The sequence below is a fragment of the Cryptomeria japonica genome, chromosome 5 (genome assembly GCF_030272615.1).
Source record: "Cryptomeria japonica chromosome 5, Sugi_1.0, whole genome shotgun sequence".
NCBI classification, from domain to species: Eukaryota; Viridiplantae; Streptophyta; class Pinopsida; order Cupressales; family Cupressaceae; genus Cryptomeria; species Cryptomeria japonica.
Window position 1 is genome coordinate 615637347 of NC_081409.1, and position 22375 is coordinate 615659721.

At 38.9% G+C, this 22375-nt stretch overlaps 1 protein-coding gene across 2 annotated transcripts in view; it reads left to right on the forward strand.

The window, feature by feature from the left end:
* The window catches only part of LOC131063756 (calmodulin-binding protein 60 B), a 40261-nt gene extending 18972 nt beyond the window's left edge, over window positions 1-21289 (forward strand). The window contains exons 4-8 of one of the 2 annotated variants that reach the window (XM_057997664.2): window positions 18624-19117; window positions 19301-19461; window positions 19549-19752; window positions 19837-19936; window positions 20209-21289. In XM_057997664.2, the coding sequence (XP_057853647.1) occupies window positions 18624-19117; window positions 19301-19461; window positions 19549-19752; window positions 19837-19936; window positions 20209-20807 (1558 nt within the window). In that variant the 3' untranslated portion in view covers window positions 20808-21289. Of the gene's footprint in view, window positions 1-18623; window positions 19118-19300; window positions 19462-19548; window positions 19753-19836; window positions 20075-20208 lie in introns of both variants that reach the window. The other variant, XM_057997663.2, reaches the window with a different exon arrangement.
* Window positions 21290-22375: the final 1086 nt, after the last annotated feature.

Consider the following 22375-nt stretch of genomic DNA (forward strand, 5'->3'; position numbering starts at 1 on the left):
CGGTGAAATGGAAATCATCCATTCACCAAAAGTATGAGCGGAGATACACTATCGATTGACACTTATCAAATCCTTCATTCAAATTAACAACAATGAAAGCAAATCTAAATTAATTTTAACTAAGTGTTGAGGAAATTGAAACCATGCAAATCATTTAAACAATAGGGATTACAAAGCCTTAAGAGAAAGCGCACATGCAATATATTATCTAGAAATGACCTTACGCAACAATACATCAAAAACCTCACACTCTCCAAACGAGAGGAGGTAACCTTATATATTTTCTCAAAAATAAATGAACGGCCGAGATCAAAACAGTGATCAAGGGCCAAGATTGAAAGCTATAAACCCTAATTAGGGTTTCCCAAAACACTATCAGCTTAAATGAATAAGAAAGTGACATGTGGCACAACTGCTAATTTCACTGAGGTGAGCGTCCACTTTCCTCTTTAGCAGATTTGATGTACTTGGACACAATAAGCCTGACCTCCTCCATAGAGACACTTGACAAGCTACTAATTTGGAAGTCGATGATGTCCACATCATCGGTACATGTGGCAAGGATGCTTTCCCACTCAACCGCTTGGGCAAGAAAGTTTTCATCGATGAAGAGAAAGTTTGCAATCTTCGAAAGATCGCCCTTGTCAATCATCCCTGAGTCTTTGAAGAAGCTTGACTGAATCCTGGTTCTTAGGTTCTTTGCCTGCAGATGCTTCTCCCTTATACTCTCTTTCTTCCAAATCTTAGATGCTACATGAAACACCTTGCTCAAGATCTCCCTGACACTCTCCTCTGTCTTAAAGCACTTAGTCTCGGATTTCTTCAAAACTTCAATCCGGGTGACCAAGGCATAATACCAGGTGTTGAAGTCATACCTATCTTTGACCTGTATGACACCTGCATCCACTAGACTTCTTTTCGAGAAGCCTTAGATAACCTTCAGATGCGGAAGTATTTCATCTTGGATTTCCTCCATGTCCTCCCAATTGGTAGCTAGGTCCTGGATACGGCTGACCAGCGAAGAGGCCGACTCATGTGCTGACACTAAATTTTCTACTAGTATATCAGCATGTGCTGAAGCATCTGAAATCTACTCCTTGGCTTGTGTGAACGTGCCCTTCAAATCCTCATAATCCTTCATCGACTCCTGCTGAAGAGGCTGTGGAGGGGTAATCGGGATCTCATGGTTAAGTGGCCTAGTAAGATGCTGGTTTTATTCTTCAACCTTCTTTCTCTTCTCTCTCCTGAGCTAAACTTGCCTCCAGGGCGTTACAAGAGTCATCAAAGTACTGGACCTCTTGGTCTTGGGTGGGCTTACCCAACTCTATAGTGGTGATCTTGTAGTCCTCTGGGGCAACACTGTTCCGAGTTTTCCCTTCCTTCGGCACGACTATTTGAACTGTTCTGAATTTTGCACTATCTCTCTGAATCAATGAGAACTTTCTGGCTGGCTTGGGCGGTTTGGCTATGACTGGCTCATTCACCTTCTCTAGAAATGTTGCTGTGATCTCTTCAGAACAGGCTTCCTTGGGGACCTTAGCCTTTATCCTCTCCCTTAGCCAATCAGGGATAGTTGATTGCTCTACGGTATTCTGATCAAACCCATCATCTGTCCCTCCTAGGTTCGTAGCTATACCATCCAAGAAGATTACTGGAGATGCAGGCGTTTCAATTTGCTCTCTGTCGGGACTTTGGACGACTGCTTTCATTATTTCCTCGATCGAAGGAGAAGGCACTCTCACTTCATTATTAATCATACATATGTCCATCTCCTGCTCCTCGACTGCATTTTGATCAGGTATGACAGAGGTGGCACTTAGGATGGAATGACCTTCGCTGGATTCCCGCCTTTCCCCTACAATCTTCTTTCCTGTGACCTTTACGGAGCTTCCAACTAATTCCTTCCTCTTCAGAGACCCAACACTCTCTGGATTTCGGGCATTACCTGCAGAGATACAAGGGTTGGAGGACAAAGGGTCATCTACTCCCATCAATTCATAGGTCAAGGCCACACCTTTAGACTTTAATTGCTTTGTCCTTTCAGATGTCCACCACCTAGAATACTCAACCACCGACCTCATGAGGTCTGCTAGATCTGATTTCTCTCCCTCCGCCCAATCTATCAAGGCTAGTGGTTCATTCTTCATCTTTTCGAAGCCTGGCTGCTGAAGCTCAAGGCTGTCCTCTACTTGGTCAGCAACTCTAAACACCTCCGTCGCTCTTACCAGGCTCAAGGGAATCATCGACCAAAATCTCTTCCTGATTTCGAAACTATTGGCTGCATTAGCCCAATAATCTTCTAGATCAGCTCTGTGCTCAAACTTCATCCCTTCAACCCTTTTTATTTTGTGGAACGGATCAAAATTCTTCCTCGCCTTGTACTGATAAAAGGGATACCAAGCCAACTCCTTCTCAGCAGTCGCAACAACTTGTGACGATGGGCATGTTTCCAACCCATTACCAATGGTGAGAGAGGAAGTTCTTGCCTTCTTTTGTTTATCTCTTTGAATTGCCATGTACCCCTCTAGTTGCCTCACAACCTCGAGTAACACAACTCGGTTGGTAGGGTAAGCTGGAAGCTTATAGGGAGACCCAGTAAACCCCTGAATTTTGAGGTAGGTGAACTTCGGGTATTAGATATACCAATATCCAAATCTACTGATGAAGTCCATAGACTCTTGAGTGAGTCTCTGGTGCAGTTCACCTTGCAACGTCTGTGTGATGTACATGAGGAAGGTATCATTCACTCTTTTAAAATGGAATTTTTCTTCCATGTGGACTTGGGGATAACAATCATAGACTGGAAACTGGTTTTCTTTGTTTCCCGCTTCCCCTCTGCAAGTGAGACCTCTGTATCTGTAGGTTCTTGTAAAACAGGTACGAGCTCATGAAGAAGGTCCTATTTGCTTCTAGGTTCCTCAGCTGGCTGTCCAAGTTGTCACTTATCAGCCGAGCCCAGTCTATCATTTTCACTCCATTCATTATTTCATTAATGAAATAATACATCCAGGGCTCGAATGGATCACCTTGAGGATTTCCTATTATCCTGTTCAGCAGAACGATCATGTCTCCAATGTCTTCCTTGAAGTATGCTCTCACCAAACTCTTCCTTTGAAGTTTGGAGGTGCCTTTCCTTGGCTTATCAAGCTAGGAATGATTAACGATGGCGTCATACTCCTCCAAGTGGTCTTGATACATGCTATCAACTTCGTCCTTGGTCACGTACACAATGTTATGATACTCTGGGATCCTGAAGGCTTCTCTGATGGCCTCATCGCTGATGTTCGCTAGCACTCTTCCGTCAGGTGCAACGATGTCCTTACTGGTGGGGTTGTAATTGCTTAGCACATTCAACTACTAATTCGGTGCATTGCATGGTGGGGAGAAAACCAACAACATGCATGATGCCACTCTTCATCATCTTTCGTGCGGTTGTGGTAGGCACAAGGTTGTCCAAACCAAACATCCGTTTCTTAAATTCCCTCAAATTGATGTGCCCGAGGTTGGTGTCACTAACATTCTTCCACTTCTAAGTCATCCTTGACTCCGGAGGAGCGTCTTTATCCACTTGAAATTTCTTAGTGCCTAGGATCTGCAACCAGATAATGAAACTTAAGTTAGAAATTAATTCGTAGATCGAAGAAAATAGGGGTTGCGAATGGCTAAGTGTTTGAAGATTTCATTCTTTTTTCCTCATACTTAGCCAAAAAAAATGGATTCTTGTATATAAATTCTTCAATCTCAAGGATGGTTGTGATCACAATACCACACTACGTGCTATAACTCAAAAACTCTCTTATACTAATTAAAAAATGATTTTCCTTCACTAGAAATTCAAATAAATCCATTAAAAATCATTTTCCATAACTCTGAAAATACTCAGAAAATACACAAATCTGCATCATAAATTCAATTTCACCTTCGAATAGATTGAAGTAAGGCTGGAAATTTCTCAAAAACTCAGAAAGAATTAACAATTCTTCTTTATACCACCAGCTGGCTTCACTCAAAAATCTGCGAATCCTTTGTCAAGAAGCTTGCCAAACTGCAAGCAATATCAAAATTCTTCAGATGGACTCCAATCTGCAAACACTTTGCTATGCTCTCCTCAAGAACTTCGAACTTCTTAGTGTAAAAATGAAGTTACAAATGAAGTATTTGTAAATGAAGTTGAATTCCCAATTAGAAACATGCAAACTCCTCCAACTCATGTTTCTAAATCTAACTCGAACCTTTGGGAAAGTGTTGTCATCTTCTCTAGTTCGAAAATCTTTTGTTTGTGCAAGTTTCTAAATTGTTTTTAGTTGATTAATTCGAACTAGGCTCATAAAATAGTATCTTCTATAAAGTTTCTAATTTGGAACTCAGTCTGAAAATCCTTTTGATTTGCAAATATCTTCTTTCCAATTTAAATCTTGAGTTTCCCATTCTAACTTTCCAACTTGATGATCTTTGAAAATCTCTTTTTCCAACTTTCTAATTTGATTAGGATTTCGATTTTCTTTGGAAGATTTGATGACATCACTCACATTTTATTGACTTTGTTTGACTTCCAAGAGTAGGGCGGAGTTTTTAGTGTTCATCTTAATGTTTGGGCAGACTTTTGGAGACTCTCTAACATGTTTACTTGTCTTTAATCTCTTGCTTGGGCGGACTTTTATGACTCCACCATCTCCTTTGACATCACACTTGGGCGGACTTTTGGTCTACCTCCTCAAGGCATAGGGCGGACTTTTTGAATACCTCCAACATTACATCTTGGGCGGAGTTTAGGAAGGACACCAAGGAGGGCAGAGTTTTGAGCTCCCTCTTCTTGTCTTCTCTAACACATGGCGGACTTTAATGGTCTTCAACTTCATGGGGCGGAGTTTGGGAAGACCTCTACCAAGCATGGCGGAGTCTTGAAGGCATCTCCTTCAACATGTATGGCGGACTTTTGAAGTGACCCCAAGGCATGGCGGAGTTTATAGTATTCCCCTAGGGCGGACTTTAGACTCCCTTCATCATCTATGGCGGACTTTAGAAGGCCTCATGGAGGGCGGACTTTGGTCTATCACCAAGGGGGCGGACTTTTGAAGGCATCTCCCTCATCTTCTATGGTGGACTTTGGAAGGCCTTCATCCTTCCTTCTTCAAGGCGGACTCTTGAAGCTACCCCAATCAAGGTGGACTTTTTGAAGTGACCCCACCCAAGGCATAGGGCAGAGTTTTGAAACCACTCCCAAGGTGGACTTTGGAGGTCCCTCAAGGCATGGCGGAGTTTAGAGTGTTCCCCTAGGGCGGACTTTTGACCCCCTTCACCATGGTGGACTTTGATACTCCCTCTTCAAGGCGAACCTCTCCATTGCTAGCATCTTAGGCTTACTTTAATTTTACATCATCATGGCGGACTTTGAGCATCTCTTTGCTTGGGTGGAGTTTCTGAACACTTGTCATGACACTCAAACCTTATCCATCAGCCAGACTCAGAAATTTTTTGGAAAATTTCAAAATTTCACATTTTAACCAAATTTAACTAGATTAACTTGAAATTTGAAATCCATACTCAAGCAAATCATCTGAAGCATTATGACCCCTAAAATGTAGGGAACTGGCTTTTTAAGTCAAAACTTGGAAATTTTGGATCTCGATCGAAGCAGGTGAGTGTTACCAGTGCAAACCCTAGATTCCCATTCTGAAAAAGCAAAAAGTAGACATCCCTAAAAAATAGGAAAAACTTTCTAAAAATAGCCATATCAGGGATCGGGCTAAAAATGCAAAAAATGAAACTTCCTAAAAAATAGGTAAAAGCAAAAAAGCAAACTTTCTAATAATAGAAAGTTGTCCAAATTCGTCCAAATCAATTGCGATTTTCGTCCTTTGGCCTTCAGGCACTTTGGCAGTGTCCTAACTCTAGAATCACATGGTTTGCAAAAACTAATTTTCAATTCTTAGGACTCAAACCGTTCAAAACTGACCAAGGCTTGACAAAACTGAAGCAGAAGGCCACAAGATACTAACAAAAACCCTAGAAAGCAGGAAAAGAGAGGGTCCCCATTTGCAATGGGGCGATGTGTGAAAAAGGTCACAACACTAGGGTTTTGACCCTTCGGTTCAAGTCGAAATTTTATTCTGGTTGTAGATTCTTGGTGGGTTTTTTGAAACCACAATTAGGTCATCATTAGATTTTTTTGGGTACATCGTTTTCTGTGCCTCAATTTTTGAGCCGTCGGATTTGCATTTTGTTTTCAGATTCTTGGTGGGTTTTTCGAGAACTTTTTTGGGTTGGTCTCAGATTTTTCTGGGTGCCTCATTTTCCGTGCCTCGAATGCTGCACCAAGCTTTCTACAACAAGATAGATGGAAGTAGCAGTTTGGTAGTAATAGTGTCAGTGCGGAACAAGCTTTTACTGCCAAGGAAAAGGGCAAAGGTGAGTACACACAACAGAAAGGGCAGCACAACTCTAAGGAGGGGTTCACACAGAGATTCACATGTCACTATTGTGGTAGATCTGGGCATATCCAAAAGTTCTGCAGAAAGAGGTTGGCTGATCAAAAGTCCAACCAGGGAGGGTCTTAGGAGCAGGTACATGCTCATGTTGCAGAGCATTCTGAAGAGAAGGAGTCAGCCTTGTATGCTTTTTGATTTTGTCATTGGTTGGGTTTTCTGATTTTTCACCATAAAAAATCATGGGAGGGTTTTGCTTGATTTTTTTTCTCAAAAATCAGGGTTTTACCATGTGATGTTTGGTATTTTACCACGTGATGTTGTTTGGTGTTTTCCCGCATGATGTTTGATGTTTACCGCGTGATGTTTGGTGTCTTACCACGTGGTGTTTTGGGTTTTGCGATGCGAAGTTTCAGGGATTTGTTCGATTTTTTTCCACAAAAATCGTTTCAAGGGTTTTTACAATTTTTTTCCACAAAAATGATGATTTGTATCTTCAGTTTTGGAGGGTTTGCCGATTTTTCCTCAAAATCATGGTTTCAGGTTTCAGTTTGGTTACCCAACGTCAGGTTGGATGGATTCTGGTATTCTTGGTCATTAACACTTTTCAAATCCAGGGAGGGTCTCCACCGCAACAAAGTGTTCTTTTAATTTGTGATCAAAAGATCTGCAGTGTCTTCTGTAGGTTAGTTAGTAGATAGAATGACCATTAAGGGAGGGTATTAGAATATTTAATTATATTTTAGTCACCTATATTTAGTTCCTTGTTTAATGGTCATTTAGCTTTTTTGTTAATAAGCTTAAAAGCTTTATTTAGCATTTAGCTTTTTCTTTTTAGTTAATTAGCTTTTAAGCTTTATTTAGCGTTTAGCTTTTTAGTAGTTCACTTTAAACAACTTGTTCTTAATTTAGAACGTCGTCCTTGTAATCTCTTTATATACGTTTGTATATTGTTGAATAGATTATCTGATTATTGAATTATTCATTCAATTTATTTTTCATTTACAAACTAGTTTAAGAATTGGCACAGTGATGCCAAAATACTGAACAAACTAAGTATGAAACAAAGGACTAGTCTATAAAGACCATAATAAATGAATGTTGAACTTGGGGCAGATGCTAGGTAATTTAAGAGTAGATGAATTGAAACGGCAATACTTTGATACTTTGTAAATGGATTATTGGAAACATCTGGAGAAAAGAAGCAAATTGTATCAACCTCCAAATATCAAGATAGTCACCCAAGGAAACAGAACTAGTATTTATATAAACAAAGTGTGGATGGTGACATGTTTGAATATTTCATTAGTGGAAATAATAGACATATATTAAGAAAGATAAGAAAAAGATGAAATAACAAAATCTGCTATTTGGTATTTAAAATGCACAGCAGAAGGGAAGAGGAAGAACGTCCTTATAAATTCTATGAGATCTGCAATGTGAGAAACATAATTGATTGCTTGTTTAAGCTGAAAAGCTAAGTTGGCAGTTCTGGTTTGGATTATGTTTAGGTCCAGGGGAACTTTTTTTGGGATTGGGATTGTTCGCACAATATATATATATATATATATATATATATATATTATTGCCAATTAAATACATTATAAACATATGATATTAAATTAATATATTAAAAATAAATAATGTATAATAACTGTGTATGTGGTAGCATTGTTGCCAATTCTTTTAGAAATTAATGTGTTATCGAAAACACTTTAATATATCTGTACAGGATTGCTAAATATGTTGTTGAAAACACTTTAATATATCAGCATAGAACTAACAACAATGGTACTGCATATTTATTATTTCTAAATATTTCGAAATAAATAAGCCTCGTGTGCTGTCCAACAGAAGCCTCTGAAATTTTATGTTACCAGTTTGCCATATTATATTAACAGATTACTTCTTTGCTGCAATAGCAGACTAAATTGTTGTGGAATAGAACACCAGGTACAGACAACCCTCACAAAATACTTTAAAGAAAACAAAGGGTGAAACTACTGGTTTCACTGCAGAGTCCATCGAATGGCATCAGATTTGATGTTGGCTTAAAAAGCAAACTGGTCTGGAATCTGAATCTGGTCTGAACCAGACTCAGATCCGGTGGAAAAACCTGATGAACTGGTAACATAGCTGAAAAGTCTAAATAGAAAAATGATACTGTTATCGCAAAAGCTTGCACCCTTGCTGAGCTATCAACTCAACAACCTCGTGGAAAATGGAAACAACCCTGAAGTGTGGAACCTTGCGCAAGGGGGTTGAATCTCTGGAGAAGGCCGGCTTCCTTCTCAATCCAGGTCCAACTCAACACTTCAAAACTTACTCCCAAACCTATCCTAACAACTTGCAAAAGAAAAGGGAAGAGGGAAATGCTTAAAACAAATGGAGGTGATGCACCAAGAAGAGATTGTTTCTCTCCCTACCCGAAATGACACAAAGAATCAACTGAAATACCCAGGAGATGCACAAACTTCAGTTGTATGAGTGACCCCAACGCATGTATGGAGGTTAGAATTTGCTGAATGTCAAAGGGGAGAAGATTTCCCACAAGTCACACTCAGAAAGCAAGTAAACACAACATATATGAGAGAAGAGTCACAAAACATACACTTATGATGAAGGTAAGGAAACATACACAGCATACATAAGTTGAAGGAATGCAAGAATGGTGATTTCAATTCATTATAAGGCCAATGGCCAAACTTACAATTGCAAAAATGGAAGGTAAATACAAGAGAAGTGAAAGAGCATAGAATAGCTCAAGCCAACAGGGAGAGAACCCTTTACAATGAGGCTTAACAACCTTTATATAGAAAATTGGTTACAAGAGTGATCATGACCCTTGTGTGTGTAGGGAAATGTCAGTCTGGGAGTGCAGGGAAGTGCATGCACTTGACTTTTGTACATGCAAGCAACCTAGCCATACCTTGAAAAGGCAACTGAGAAGGGTGGATTGATTGACCTTCCAAAGTCAGAGCATGCAGACATGACATACGTCACCACAACAAGCATGGCCCTGTACCTCTCTTGATGGAAATCCTGCCAAAAACATTAAATGCACCCTGGTGGCTCTACAAAAAAAGGTGCACAAGTCTCAAAAGTCGTCAGAGCATTTAAAGCTTTGAGTGTCGATCACGCCATCCGGAAGTGTTGCCAACTGGAAAGAAGTCCGAGGACTTCGAAAACTCGGGTTCCCGAAGTGGGGAAGACAAGGAAAGAACCTCGGGGTTTCGGGAAGGAGAAAGGAGAGCAGTAGGAAACTTAGGAGCCTCGGGGTTCTGGAGTTCCGGGGAACTGAAAAAGGGGCTAAGGAAGGAACTTCAGAACCTCGGGGTTCCGGGAAAGAAGAAGGGAAGCAAAGGAAGAGAACCTCGGGGTTCTAGAGAAAGAAAGGAAGAAAGGCTAGGAGGGAACTTCGGAAGCTCGCGGTTCCGGAGAAAGAAAGGAAGAAAGGCTAGGAGGGAACTTTAGAACCTCGGTGTTTTGGAGTTCCGAGGAAGGGAGGAAGAAGAGAAAGGAACTTCGGAACCTTGGGGTTTTGGAGTTCCGGGGAACACAAGAGGAGGGGAAAGAAAGGGAGGAACTTCGAAACCTCGGGGGTTTCGGAGTTTCGGGAAAAGAAAGGAAAGGTGGCAAAGGGAAGGAACCGGAGTTCCGAGGAAGGGAAAAAGGGAAGGAACCGGAGTTCCGAGGAAGGGAAAAAGGGAAGAGGGAACTTTAAACCTCGGGAAGGAACCGGAGTTCCGGAGAAAAAGAACAAGAGAAGGCAAAGAGAAGGAACTTCGGAACCTCGGGGTTCTGGAGTTCTAGGGAAGGAAGAAAAGGCCAAGGGAGGAACTTCCTCCGAGCAAGGCAATACCTCACACTTCATAATTCTTTTGCTTGTCTCCTCGATCAACTGGGGCAATGCTGGTCCATGGATCGTATCTCTGATCGGTTCTTACTGATGGACCAAGGGTGTCATAAAATGACAACATATACATCTAGGGAAGGGCATAAAATTCAGTAAAAGCAAAGTACTAGTACTGCAATAAATAGCAGCAGCGGTGGTAGAGGACCAACAATGTTACAATTACATGTCAAAATGCACAAATTTGTTGTGAAGTGATGAATATACAACAAAATGGGTAGCTATTCCAACGAATGCCCAAAAAGTACAGCATGAATCTGGAATGCTAAATGTGGTCCAAAAGATCATGATGACAGGGACTTACCTAAATTGATATAAGCAGAAATAGTTGAAATAGAGAGGAATAAGATAAGTACCCTTTGGCAGTTTCTAGATCTGCAAAATAGGAGTAATTGAAAATACTGCTGAACAACAGAGAATAAAAGATGGTATAAATAACATAAATAAACAAAATATTGAAATGGGATGGGTGCAAGAAATGGTGCCATCACAAGAAGCTAGAGGAAGACCAAAACAGAAAACAATAGAAGCAAAGAAGACAGGATTCCAAATTCTGTACAACAATTGGTATCCACATTTCTCATTAATGTGTTGTTTACTAAAAGTTGAAATGGAATGAGCCTGTACTGATCAAGTCAAAACAATACATGATTGGGAGCACACAACTCTATCAGTAAAAAAAGTATTAGTCAGTGTTTGATGGATGCTTTGAATACTCTGAGAGACAGTGATTGGAGAAGAGAAATCTTATCCAAGTGGTGAAGCAGATTTGAAAATGAATATAAACCAGTTGATGAGGAAGTTTTGCATCTTTATGAGTGACCCGAGGACAACTTTTACATTGCTAGAAAAATGCTGAAACCTGTACACTTTAGTCAACTTCAGTGAAATTGAGACGGTATTTGAAACTGAAAAAAGCTAATTGTAAAACAGAGTGGTCAACCATCAATTGCCACTGATAAAGAAATAGAGCAATAGAAGCACTAGCTCATGCATCTTGCATGCTTCGTGCTGGTGATTTGAGTTGTAGGCCCCAAATCCCTAAGATCTGATAATCTACCAAGTGCAAGGGATGTCAAACTTAGAAGGATTGCCACAAACCTATATTTAGGTCGGGCAAGTTAGGACCAATTGTTGAGGTGGGCAAGACCTCCTTCGCCTTTGGCTCGGCAAGACCAAGGGGGTTTTTCTAAGGTGCTGGAATATATTATTGTTGGTTTTTTTGTGTAACTAGGATAGGAAGATAAATAGGATTCGGATTGCCTTAAGGCATCATCCGAATCCTTATAGGGCAGGGCCCTCTCTATTGTATTTATATGTAATGTGTAAAACCATTAAGGGCTGGACCTAACATGTAAAGGGGCGCATCTCTAGGTCCAACGCGTGGACCTATCTCCAACACACACATTTTGTGGCGTATAGTCTTATGTATTGATCATTTATGATGGGCTGGGCCCAAATGATTGTATTATTAAAAGGACGCATCCCTTCTTCAAACGTGTGGTCCTATATCTTATTTTAGCACATTTCTACGTAGTGTGGGCTCTTGTAACGTGGAAACTATATTGTTTAGGTCCCATGCTTATGGTGGCGTGTGGAACTAATATTATAGTGTTGGCCCCAAGGATGGATTGGGCCGACCCAAGATAGGGCTCACCTCTTGTATATATGCACAAGCATATCACTAGTCGTAAATGCAATCAAGCAATCCGAATATTAGACAATCAATGTGAAGACCTTGTGCCTAGCAATAAAAGGTCAATGCGAATTCTGATCAAGGAATCAGCGAATTACTTCTGCCATCAGCATTTGCCATACATGCAATCTTGGACAGTGAATACATTGAAGAGGATAGCGAGTTCCTCTTGAAGGTCTACAAACACCATTAGGTCTGCAATCTTCAGTGAAGAACTATGAAGAGCTGGAAGCTGTATGCTGATGATATTCTTATATAAGAAAGAGATAAGTCTGCTATCTTCTGCTGTTACATTGTGCCCTAGCTGGGTTACGATTGTAACTCTAATTCTGCCCTAGGTTGACAGTTATATCAGATAAGTAATCTGATCTTTATTGCCATTGCATTCTACAATTAATAAAAGGATCTAGATCTGATTTGTTGCTGGGTTTTTCCTCCAAGAGGGAGGTTTTCCCAGGGTATGTGTTGTGTCTTGTCTCTTTTGTATTCTTGCATTCACATTGTTCTCTGCAATCTGATCACTAAAGTTAACATGGTATCAGAGCCTAGGTTTGCATGTGCAATGATCAGATTTACAGCCTGGACTTCTGTGTGACGGCTAGGGTTTTCAGATGATTACATGCACAGTCAAGGTCCTTCGTCTGCATCAATGGATTCCTCATCCTCTTAGCATCTTAGAATTTTCAAAGGTGATGAATCTCAATTTATTTCAAGGGAGATAGGTAAGTGAAGTTGTAGGTGAATTGAAGCTACCTTATTTTGATACTTGCTGTCATCCTTATATATTTCTGCTATCATATACCTGCTATCACTTATATACTCGATGTATTCATGGCTGAATAGTGATAGTGTATATATATGGATGTGTATTAACTATTAGGATCCGAGTATAGGTAAATGTCTTCTATCTATATGTCTGAATCTGTGTGTTGACAGTTTGTAAGGGTTGGTGTTTTGTTTTACTATATCATGTCTCTAAGGTAACCTAATGTCTACTCTTGAAGATAATGTTTTCAGGTTATGTCTCTTTGATTCCTGCATGACCTGAGAAGCCCTACCTCAATCAGATCCTGTCATTGCACTAATTATGAAAGTCTACCTTTCATCTCTCTCTTTTAAGATGCTATGGGTCCACTTTGTAAGTAAGAATGAATCATCAGGTCTGTGAATTCCTTATTTAGATAGGGTTTTAGAGGGAGTCTTGATATCTTTTAATATATCATTTCATTCTTGGGTTCTAATCATTATGGTTTAATAGAGGAATTGATAATATATATCTAATGTATATTCCTTGTCTATGGCAAAATGTTTATTTATCATGATACTAACCTTGATACACTGGGTGTATCATCCACTGGGTCTATCATCCACCCTCTGCGGAGTGCAAGGTGGTAGTGCTCGCTCACCCTCTGCGGAGGGCAAGGTGGCATTTCTTTCCACCCTCTGCGGAGTGCAAGGTGGCGGTTATTTCTCACCCTCTGCGGTGTGCAAGGTGAGTTCACCCTTTGCGGTGTGCAAGGTGACAGGTTGTTCTTCTCAGTGAAGAAGCTTACGTATCCTCTGCGATTGTGCATGATTTATGTTGTATATATGTCTGAGTGATTATCCTGCAAGTGTGCATATGGAAAGGTCTCTTTCATCCTCTGTGGATGTGCATGATGAAAGATAATGGTGTTATATGCAGGTCCCCAGGAAAGTGTGAAGTTATAAAGTGTTGGCTTCTTCCTCTGCAGGCATTGCAAGGAGAACGTCATGGAAAGATTCATATTGTAACGTAATTGTGTGATCAGATCACGATGTGTATATTGTTTGTACTCTTAGGGCTGGGCCCTAAACCTTGTAAATGTTTTGCCATGGGTTTGTCCATGTAAATTTGGTTATGTATTTACTTTCCTCCCTAGTTAAGAGGGAGTGTTGGTTTTTTTGTGTAACTAGGATAGGAAAATAAATAGGATTCGGATTGCCTTAAGGCATCATCTGAATCCTTATAGGGCAGGGGCCTATCTATTGTATTTATATGTAATGTGTAAAACCATTAAGGGCTGGACCTAACATGTAAAGGGGCGCATCTCTAGGTCCAACGTGTGGACCTATCTCCAGCAGACACATTTTGTGGCGTATAGTCTTATGTATTGATCATTTATGATGGGTTGGGCCCAAATGATTGTATTATTAAAAGGACGCATCCCTTCTCCAAACGTGTGGTCCTATATCTTATTTTAGCACATCTCTATGTAGCGTGGGCTCTTGTAACGTGGAAACTATATTGTTTAGGTCCCATGCTTATGGTGGCGTGTGGAACTAATATTATAGTGTTGGCCCCAAGGATGGATTGGGCTGACCCAAGATAGGGCTCACCTCTTGTATATATGCACAAGCATATCACTAGTCGTAAATGCAATCAAGCTATCCGAATATTAGACAATCAATGTGAAGACCCTGTGCTCTGCAATAAAAGGTCAATGCGAATTCTGATCAAGGAATCAGCGAATTACTTCTGCCATCAGCATTTGCCATACGTGTGATCTTGGACAGTGAATACATTGAAGAGGATAGCGAGTTCCTCTTGAAGGTCTACAAACACCATTAGGTCTGCAATCTTCAGTGAAGAACTACGAAGAGCTGGAAGCTGTATGCTGATGATATTCTTATATAAGAAAGAGATAAGTCTGCTATCTTCTGCTGTTACATTGTGCCCTAGCTGGGTTACGACTGTAACTCTAATTCTGCCCTAGGTTGACAGTAATATCAGATAAGTAACCTGATCTTTATTGCCATTGTATTCTAAAATTAATAAAAGGAGCTAGATCTGATTTGTTGCTGGGTTTTTCCTCCAAGAGGGAGGTTTTCCCAGGGTATGTGTTGTGTCTTGTCTCTTTTGTATTCTTGCATTCACATTGTTCTCTGCAATCTGATCACTAAAGTTAACAATTATTACAAAAACAAAACACTTTCTTTGACACAAACCACACCCATTGTATAGTGCACCCCTCTTTCTGGTTGTTACTTCATGCCAATATATATTATTACTTCATGCTGTAATATATATTATTACAAAAACAAAACACACACTTCGACACAAACCACACCCATTGCATAGTGCACCCTATTTCTGGTTGTTACTTTATGCCTATATGCTGGTTTAGAAGAGACAAAGTTAATTACCTTTTATTAAATAGGTAATCTGCCACATAAGTATTTGTGAATGTGTTTTATAATGCCCCTGAAAATGTTTCATACATTTAGACATGGCAGCTGAAACACAAACAAAAAAAACTGAAAAGATGTTAAGATTGATGTATTTTGAGTGTGTTGAGGATGATGAGAGAGAAAGATAGTCACAGATAGTGTCTTTATCCATTTGAGCAACAAAGCTTCTGAATTTAGTCAAACATGTAATAACAAAAACCTAGGTGATATCTTAATCAAGATACCACAAAAGACTATGCCTTTTAGGATGCACAAGCAAGTTGGGCTCAACATATACATTCAGAAAAACAATAAATGGTTGTAAAATATTAAGCAAGTCTACGTAGTAATCCTTGAGCATAACCATTCATTTCCTTTATTATGTTGAAAAGATACCTTACAAAGGCTTTGCAAGGATTTTATATACTTATTGTTCACCAACTGAACAACATATATCCAAAAATAATAAATATATATTGCAGACAAGGAAACACTCAACTAAGGTTGATTTTGCATTTGATCATTCAATCTTTATAGTTTAAAGTGTTTATTGGAAGTTTGGGATGAACCCAAATCGTTACAATTCCAAAATACCTTTACCCAGAACTAGAAATTGAAACCCTAGTGCTTCTTGTGAAACAGTGAATATTACTTCTATGCTGGTTTTGCAACTGCTTCTCCTTAGTCCATTTAGAATTTCTCAGATTGGTTATCAATAATGGGTCACATTCTAGTAAGACACAGAAGGGGAAGGGACTCAAGCAAAATTTGACATGACAAAATTGAGTCCCAACACAATCACTACGAATAAGCATGAAACGATGTTTGAGAAAAATAGTTGGCAGAATAACTAATTGATTGAACGAGAATTTCTAATGGATAAGCATGTGAAAGCACAGTAATACAAGATAAATGAAGAAATGTGTAACTGTCAAATGAAAAGGTGCCACATGGCAGCAGGATTAATACAAATCAATGTAAGAGAAATAGGAAGAGTTAAAACATAGTATATTATAGTATTATCAATATTGTAATAACAAAGGACATTATTGAGGATTTTGGCACAGGATAAGCTATGTTAATGGTTGCTAGTGGTTGTATCTCAAGCAAACATGAAAAGGGTTGAGCATTGTAAACCTGTAAAAGTTCTGTTGTAGCTATTCCAAATGAAAGGCAGGCTTTCATCTCATGTGCATTGCTTCTTGGAGTTGCACCTATATCCAATGAAGGTCTACAATCATCCTGTTTACTACTCGTATATGTCCATCAGTACTCAATGATTGTAAGTAGACTTGTCCAACTTTGTGTTCTTTAGTGACCAAAGTGCTTTCGAGAAATGGCTCAAGTATCTGATGTTTTAATCAAAGATGTTGGATGGTAATCCAAAGTGAACATCTACATTTTGAAAGTACAATTGAGCTATTTTTAGAGCTGAAATGGAGTTATTGCAAGGTATAAGAATTGTTATCATGGAGAATCTACTTAGACTATGTAAAATGGTCATCACCCTTTTCAGTGGTGGGATGACCAAACAAAAGGTCCATGGAAACGGATTCCCAAGGCTTTGTCAGAACTAGCAAAGGTGTGTGCTTCCCTTGTTTATTGTTAACTGATTTGGCTATGGCACACGTGGTGCAGGATTGTATATACTTGGTGACATACACAAAAACGAAGTATCATTTTATTTCCTCCTCATTTAGGGCGAGTTGGGGTGTGGGGTCTGTTGGCACGTGAACTCAGTTTTCTTTTTCTAGCATTGATCAAACAGCTGATGACAAGTACCAGTTCATGCAGCAAAATCTATTGCTTTAAGAATTTATCAAATGAAAGAATTTTCAGCAAGCTGTGAAAGTCTAAAATATTATAGTAAATATTTAGTCTTTGATGCTTCTTTTTAAATTCAGATATAATTCCAGGGTTCTATTATGGTGCCCCAGCCCAGCAGCTTCAAGCAAGTAAATACATGCTAAAACATAAACTAAATACCTGCATAAACTGCTCCCAAAGGAGCGCAGCAGGCACCAACATAAACAAATGCATTAACAACTACATACAGCCATTACTAAAAAGAAAATAAAAATTAAAAATTAATATTAGGTAATCATAACTGCAGGGCCAATTCCATGATCAACTAGCTCTTCTGATAAAGATCCCATCCAATCCATTATACCCATCAACACTATTTAAATTTTTTTATTTAAAAAAAAGCCAAAACAGCTACTGTTGGGTGTTACTTGATTAAGTACTGTTATTGGCAGTGAGTAATAGGACAAGCACAAGGTTGGTCAGGTCACGTCAATCTCAGTACTAACCAGGATCTAGTTACCTACAGCTATGCTGCTCTCTCTGAACACAGACCAATTTAAAATATTACAGCAAAGGTCAAGGAATTGACTTTTTATCTTAAGAATAAATTTAAACTATTTATTGGTGGGGGTCAAGGCCATCACCTGCTTAGCTGATTGCATGCAGACACATTTTTTTATGGGGAAGGTCAGCTGTCCCCTTTTGTTTTCTGGGACATCCCCAAATTTTCACGATGTTGCCTAAGTCACCCCGTCCTTGGAATGTTCTGGAAAAGGGGGCACCCCAAAAAATGCTGGGGTTGCGTCCTTGATCTTAATCAAGCATGAATTAACATTGAAATGTAAGAAAATTAGAGAGTACAACACCAAAAGAAGAGACTTATATACTGTATGGAAACCCACATCGGGTGAAAATTCCAGCAAGTTGATTGTGAGCTCAATTTCATTAAAAGTACTCCAAGTAGAAAATTACTATTGGTATAAGCCTTGTAGGTTTGATATGGGGGCTTGATCTACTGTGGTATGAGCCCAATTAGCCAATAAAATTTGTCATAACACCTCCCTTTTTTCTGCTCTTTACTACAGTCATTAGGAACTGGAAAACCAGAGTTGAAACCCCCTTATACAACCCTCTGCCATTCATAAAATGCATCTAAGAAGCCTCACCCGGGTTCACATTGACCATATATAAAACATTATAGAGGATGTGAAGACAAACCAAACAAGAATTCAAAGAGAAAATTGGAAACTGGAACATCATGGGATGTGATACACCATGATATTTTCTTTAACTGCCTGTTGCAACCAGCGAGTTTACCAGAGTTTAAAGAACCCTATATTTAACTGTTTTGTCATTCACCAAAGCTTGTCTAAGGGCTAATGACCAAAACAGTTCTAGGTTTAATTGTCTATTTCAGTTGATCCGAGAAAAATAGAGTTCTAAAGTACAACAATAATTCTTGTCGTGTTTTGTTTTACCGATTTTGCAATTATTTGTGGGCTTTCTGTTTTGCTGTATAATTATGGTACCTATATTTTCAATTTAGTGTTTTTTCTTTGGGTTGGCATTTACCACATCTACTATTTAAATGCAGGGCTTCTCCAAAACGCATAGAAGGGCCTGATGGAAGAAACCTGCAACTGCATTTCAGGTCAAGATTATCACTCCCTCTATTCACAGGTGCAAAGGTAGAGGGAGAGCAGGGTGCTGCCATTCATGTTGTTCTGCTGGATGCAGACACAGGTCGGGTTGTTACATCAGGGCCTGAGGCATCTGCAAAGTTAGATATTACAGTCTTGGAAGGAGACTTCAACAATGAAAATGAAGAGAATTGGACACAAGAGGATTTTGAGAGTCATGAAGTTAAGGAGCGGGAAGGGAAGAGGCCTTTACTGACTGGAGAATTGCAAGTTACATTGAAGGAAGGTGTTGGTACTATTGGGGAATTAATCTTTACTGATAATTCAAGTTGGATAAGGAGCAGGAAATTCAGACTTGGATTAAAAGTTGCATCAGGTAACTGTGAAGGCATCCGTATTCGTGAGGCTAAGACAGAAGCCTTCACTGTTAAAGATCACAGGGGTGAATGTGAGTACTGTGCCTTACAATTTTTTTTACTATTCCTTAGATTATATAGAGTAAATTAACTCTAAATGCTTGTCATCTTTTGATGATTAACATTTTAGAAGTAGCGAGTTAGATAAAAGCTGGTAGGCATAAGTGAATTGGATTTTTTTTTTCATGAATTGATTAAATTTTGGTTTGTTCTAGTGTATAAGAAACACTATCCACCAGCATTAACTGATGACGTGTGGAGATTAAATAAAATTGGAAAAGATGGAGCATTTCACAAGAAACTAAATAAAGCAGGGATTTACACAGTTGAAGACTTTCTGAGGCTTGTGGTCAGAGATCCTCAAAAGTTACGAAATGTAAGCACTTGATTTGTTAAGTTTGTGGTGAATGTCATTTGATGATTTGCTCTTGCCTTCGCTGATATTTTTTTGTATTTGATGCAGATCCTTGGAAGTGGTATGTCAAACAAAATGTGGGAGAGTACAATAGAGCATGCAAAAACTTGTGTCCTTAGTGGCAAACTGTATGTTTACTACACTGATGAGACACAAAATGTTGGGGTCATCTTCAATAATGTCTATGAACTGAGTGGTCTTATTGCAAATCAGCAATATTATCCGGCTGAATCACTATCTGATGCTGAGAAGGTATCTTGATATGCGCATTAAAGTATGTTTTATGCATGGACATCAAATAAAATGTGCTTATGATGGTGTCATCTGTTGTGACAGGTGACTGTTGATGCATTGGTGAAGAAGGCATATGATAACTGGATGTCTGTTGTAGAATATGATGGAAAGGCATTGCTTAATCTAAAGTCAAACAAGAAAGGTAGTTCTTCTTGCCAAGAAGCTTCCATACCCACCGTGCAATATGCTAATGCTTATAACCAGCAAGCTTCAGTAAGTTCTGAACCAGTTGGGATGCAAGCTGCTCAAGCTTCAGCTAATGCTGGGTTGACTGGAGGTGGTGGGTCAACAGAACCAATGACATGGATGAATTGATATTATTTTTTGTTTACATTGGAACTTAGTAGCTACACAAATTCTTGTTCACAAGTTTTCCAAAATTTCTGTTCTACTAAAATGCTTGAGATTTTGCAGGTGTATCAACAAATTCAGTTGCAAAATATGCAGGTCAACCTTTACAAATGACAACCACCAATCAACTTCCCTATGGAAATCTTTCTTACAATCCACCAAACCAGGTAGCATTACCAGGACTACCACGTCAGAATGCCCCTTCAGGTACAGATTCCTTGGTGGGTCTTGCACTGGGGCCTCCACAGTCAACAGTCTCAACTGTTGTTCCTTATCATTCCATGGGGACAGTAATGCAGCTAGGAAGTACAAATGGAGTAGAAGACTGGTCGCATAACAGAGATAATAGAGGCCAGGTGGATGACTATTTCTCTGAAGAAGATATACGTACAAGAAGTTTGGAAATGTTAGAAAATGAAGACATGCAACATTTGCTACGCATGTTCAGTATTGGTGGTGGAGGTGTCGGTGTTGCAGATGATGGTTTTCAGTATGCTGCTGCTTTTACCCCAGCTGTAAATTATGGCTTAAATGAAGATCGAACTCGTGGATCTGGGAAAGCTGTTGTTGGATGGCTAAAACTCAAAGCAGCCCTACGTTGGGGTATATTTATCAGGAAGATTGCTGCAGAAAAGAGAGCACATCTTGAAGAACTGGATTAATAACTTGGATATTGTGTTTCAGACTTGTGTTTTTTGTTAATTTTAGCTAGATCCACTCAGTGTACAGGTGTATCCCAAACCACACAGGGAAATCATTGTTCTGGATGGATGGCAGTTGTACAAAGACCTTGCCCTTTTTTTTGGAGGGTGCAGTCCAATTTACTAGCTGCATCTTCCATGATGGATGGAAATGATTAGGATTGGCTAGAAATGTCTTTGTTCATGATGTTGTACACTTCTTATCAACCACGCTGGCTATAATGTTCATGATGTTGTACACTTCTTATCAACCACTCTTAAAATCTTAACTGCAAGATGACTGTAATCCCATGTGCACTATAAAGTGAATGTATTATGCTTGTCATGTAAAAATAAAGTCAATCTATCAGACATAATTGTCCCAGCAGAAGCCTTTCTCTGCTGGTTCTACTCTGTTTTTTTCAAAATTAATTTTGCATTAATAGGTGTAGTTTTCAAGACAAGTTGATTGCCCAATGATTGCTGAATCATAACTAGGTCTTTTTAAAGATTGTATTTTGATTTTAAGGACTATTGTTAGAGAATATTGACTGCACAGGACACACTAGCATACATCTTTGTATCCTACTCTTGTTTCGAATGATAACTATTTGTTTACTCTTTTTTTTTATTGATAGATTTGCTTTATCATGTTTGTACTCGTTTACATAGCAAAGATTAATCTGAGGTGCTTCTGAGTATTAAACTTTGAACTATGTCACTGTAGATACAAAGAATATCTGCTTTTAATGTTATATTTTATATCAAATTGGACGTTAGTTAAACTTTCCCAATTTTCGGGCATTGATATTTGGATATTGTCTATAATATACAATCTACTAAACCTTTCAATGTCTCTTATATTACGTGGAAACACAGAATATATTTTGAAAGAAAATTCTGATATCAGAACATAGTTTTTAAATTTGGTCTGTTTCGAAAGCCTTGGTTTTTACCCCTTTTTAATTTTTTCTTTAATAACAGAAGAAAGAGCATGCATCTTGTTTTGAAAAAAGAATGTTTCTTAATTCCTTCTTCGGCAAGGTAAAATTTGAAATTTACCTCGAAATAAAAGAGTAGATATTTTCATTGAGATGAAAAAGATAGATATTTTGATTGAAATTAAAAAAGGTAAGTGAAAGCAATAAAATTGAATAAAATTGCAGCAGCAACCTATACTTGTCACTAATGGCATGCATTTATTACTTGATAGCAAGCTTTATTATACAAGAGATCAACGAGATTCTCATGGATGGCAGGCATTCATTGGTCGAGAGTTTGACGCTTTTCATCTAATTTAATCTAGAAAAAAATCATGCATTTTATGAATCAATAGACAGGACCTTAGAAAAGATTGCGCAAGTTTGTGATACTGCACCTTGATGTGGACTGCATGTTTATGTGCAATTGACGTGTCTCCTCTCTGTTCCCATTGATCTCCATGAATGCTCAAATTCACTAATGGAACTTAGTACAAATAACACCATATTCACACACACCAGTGAATGCTCAAACTAGACTTAGTACAAATAACACTATATTTCAGGCAC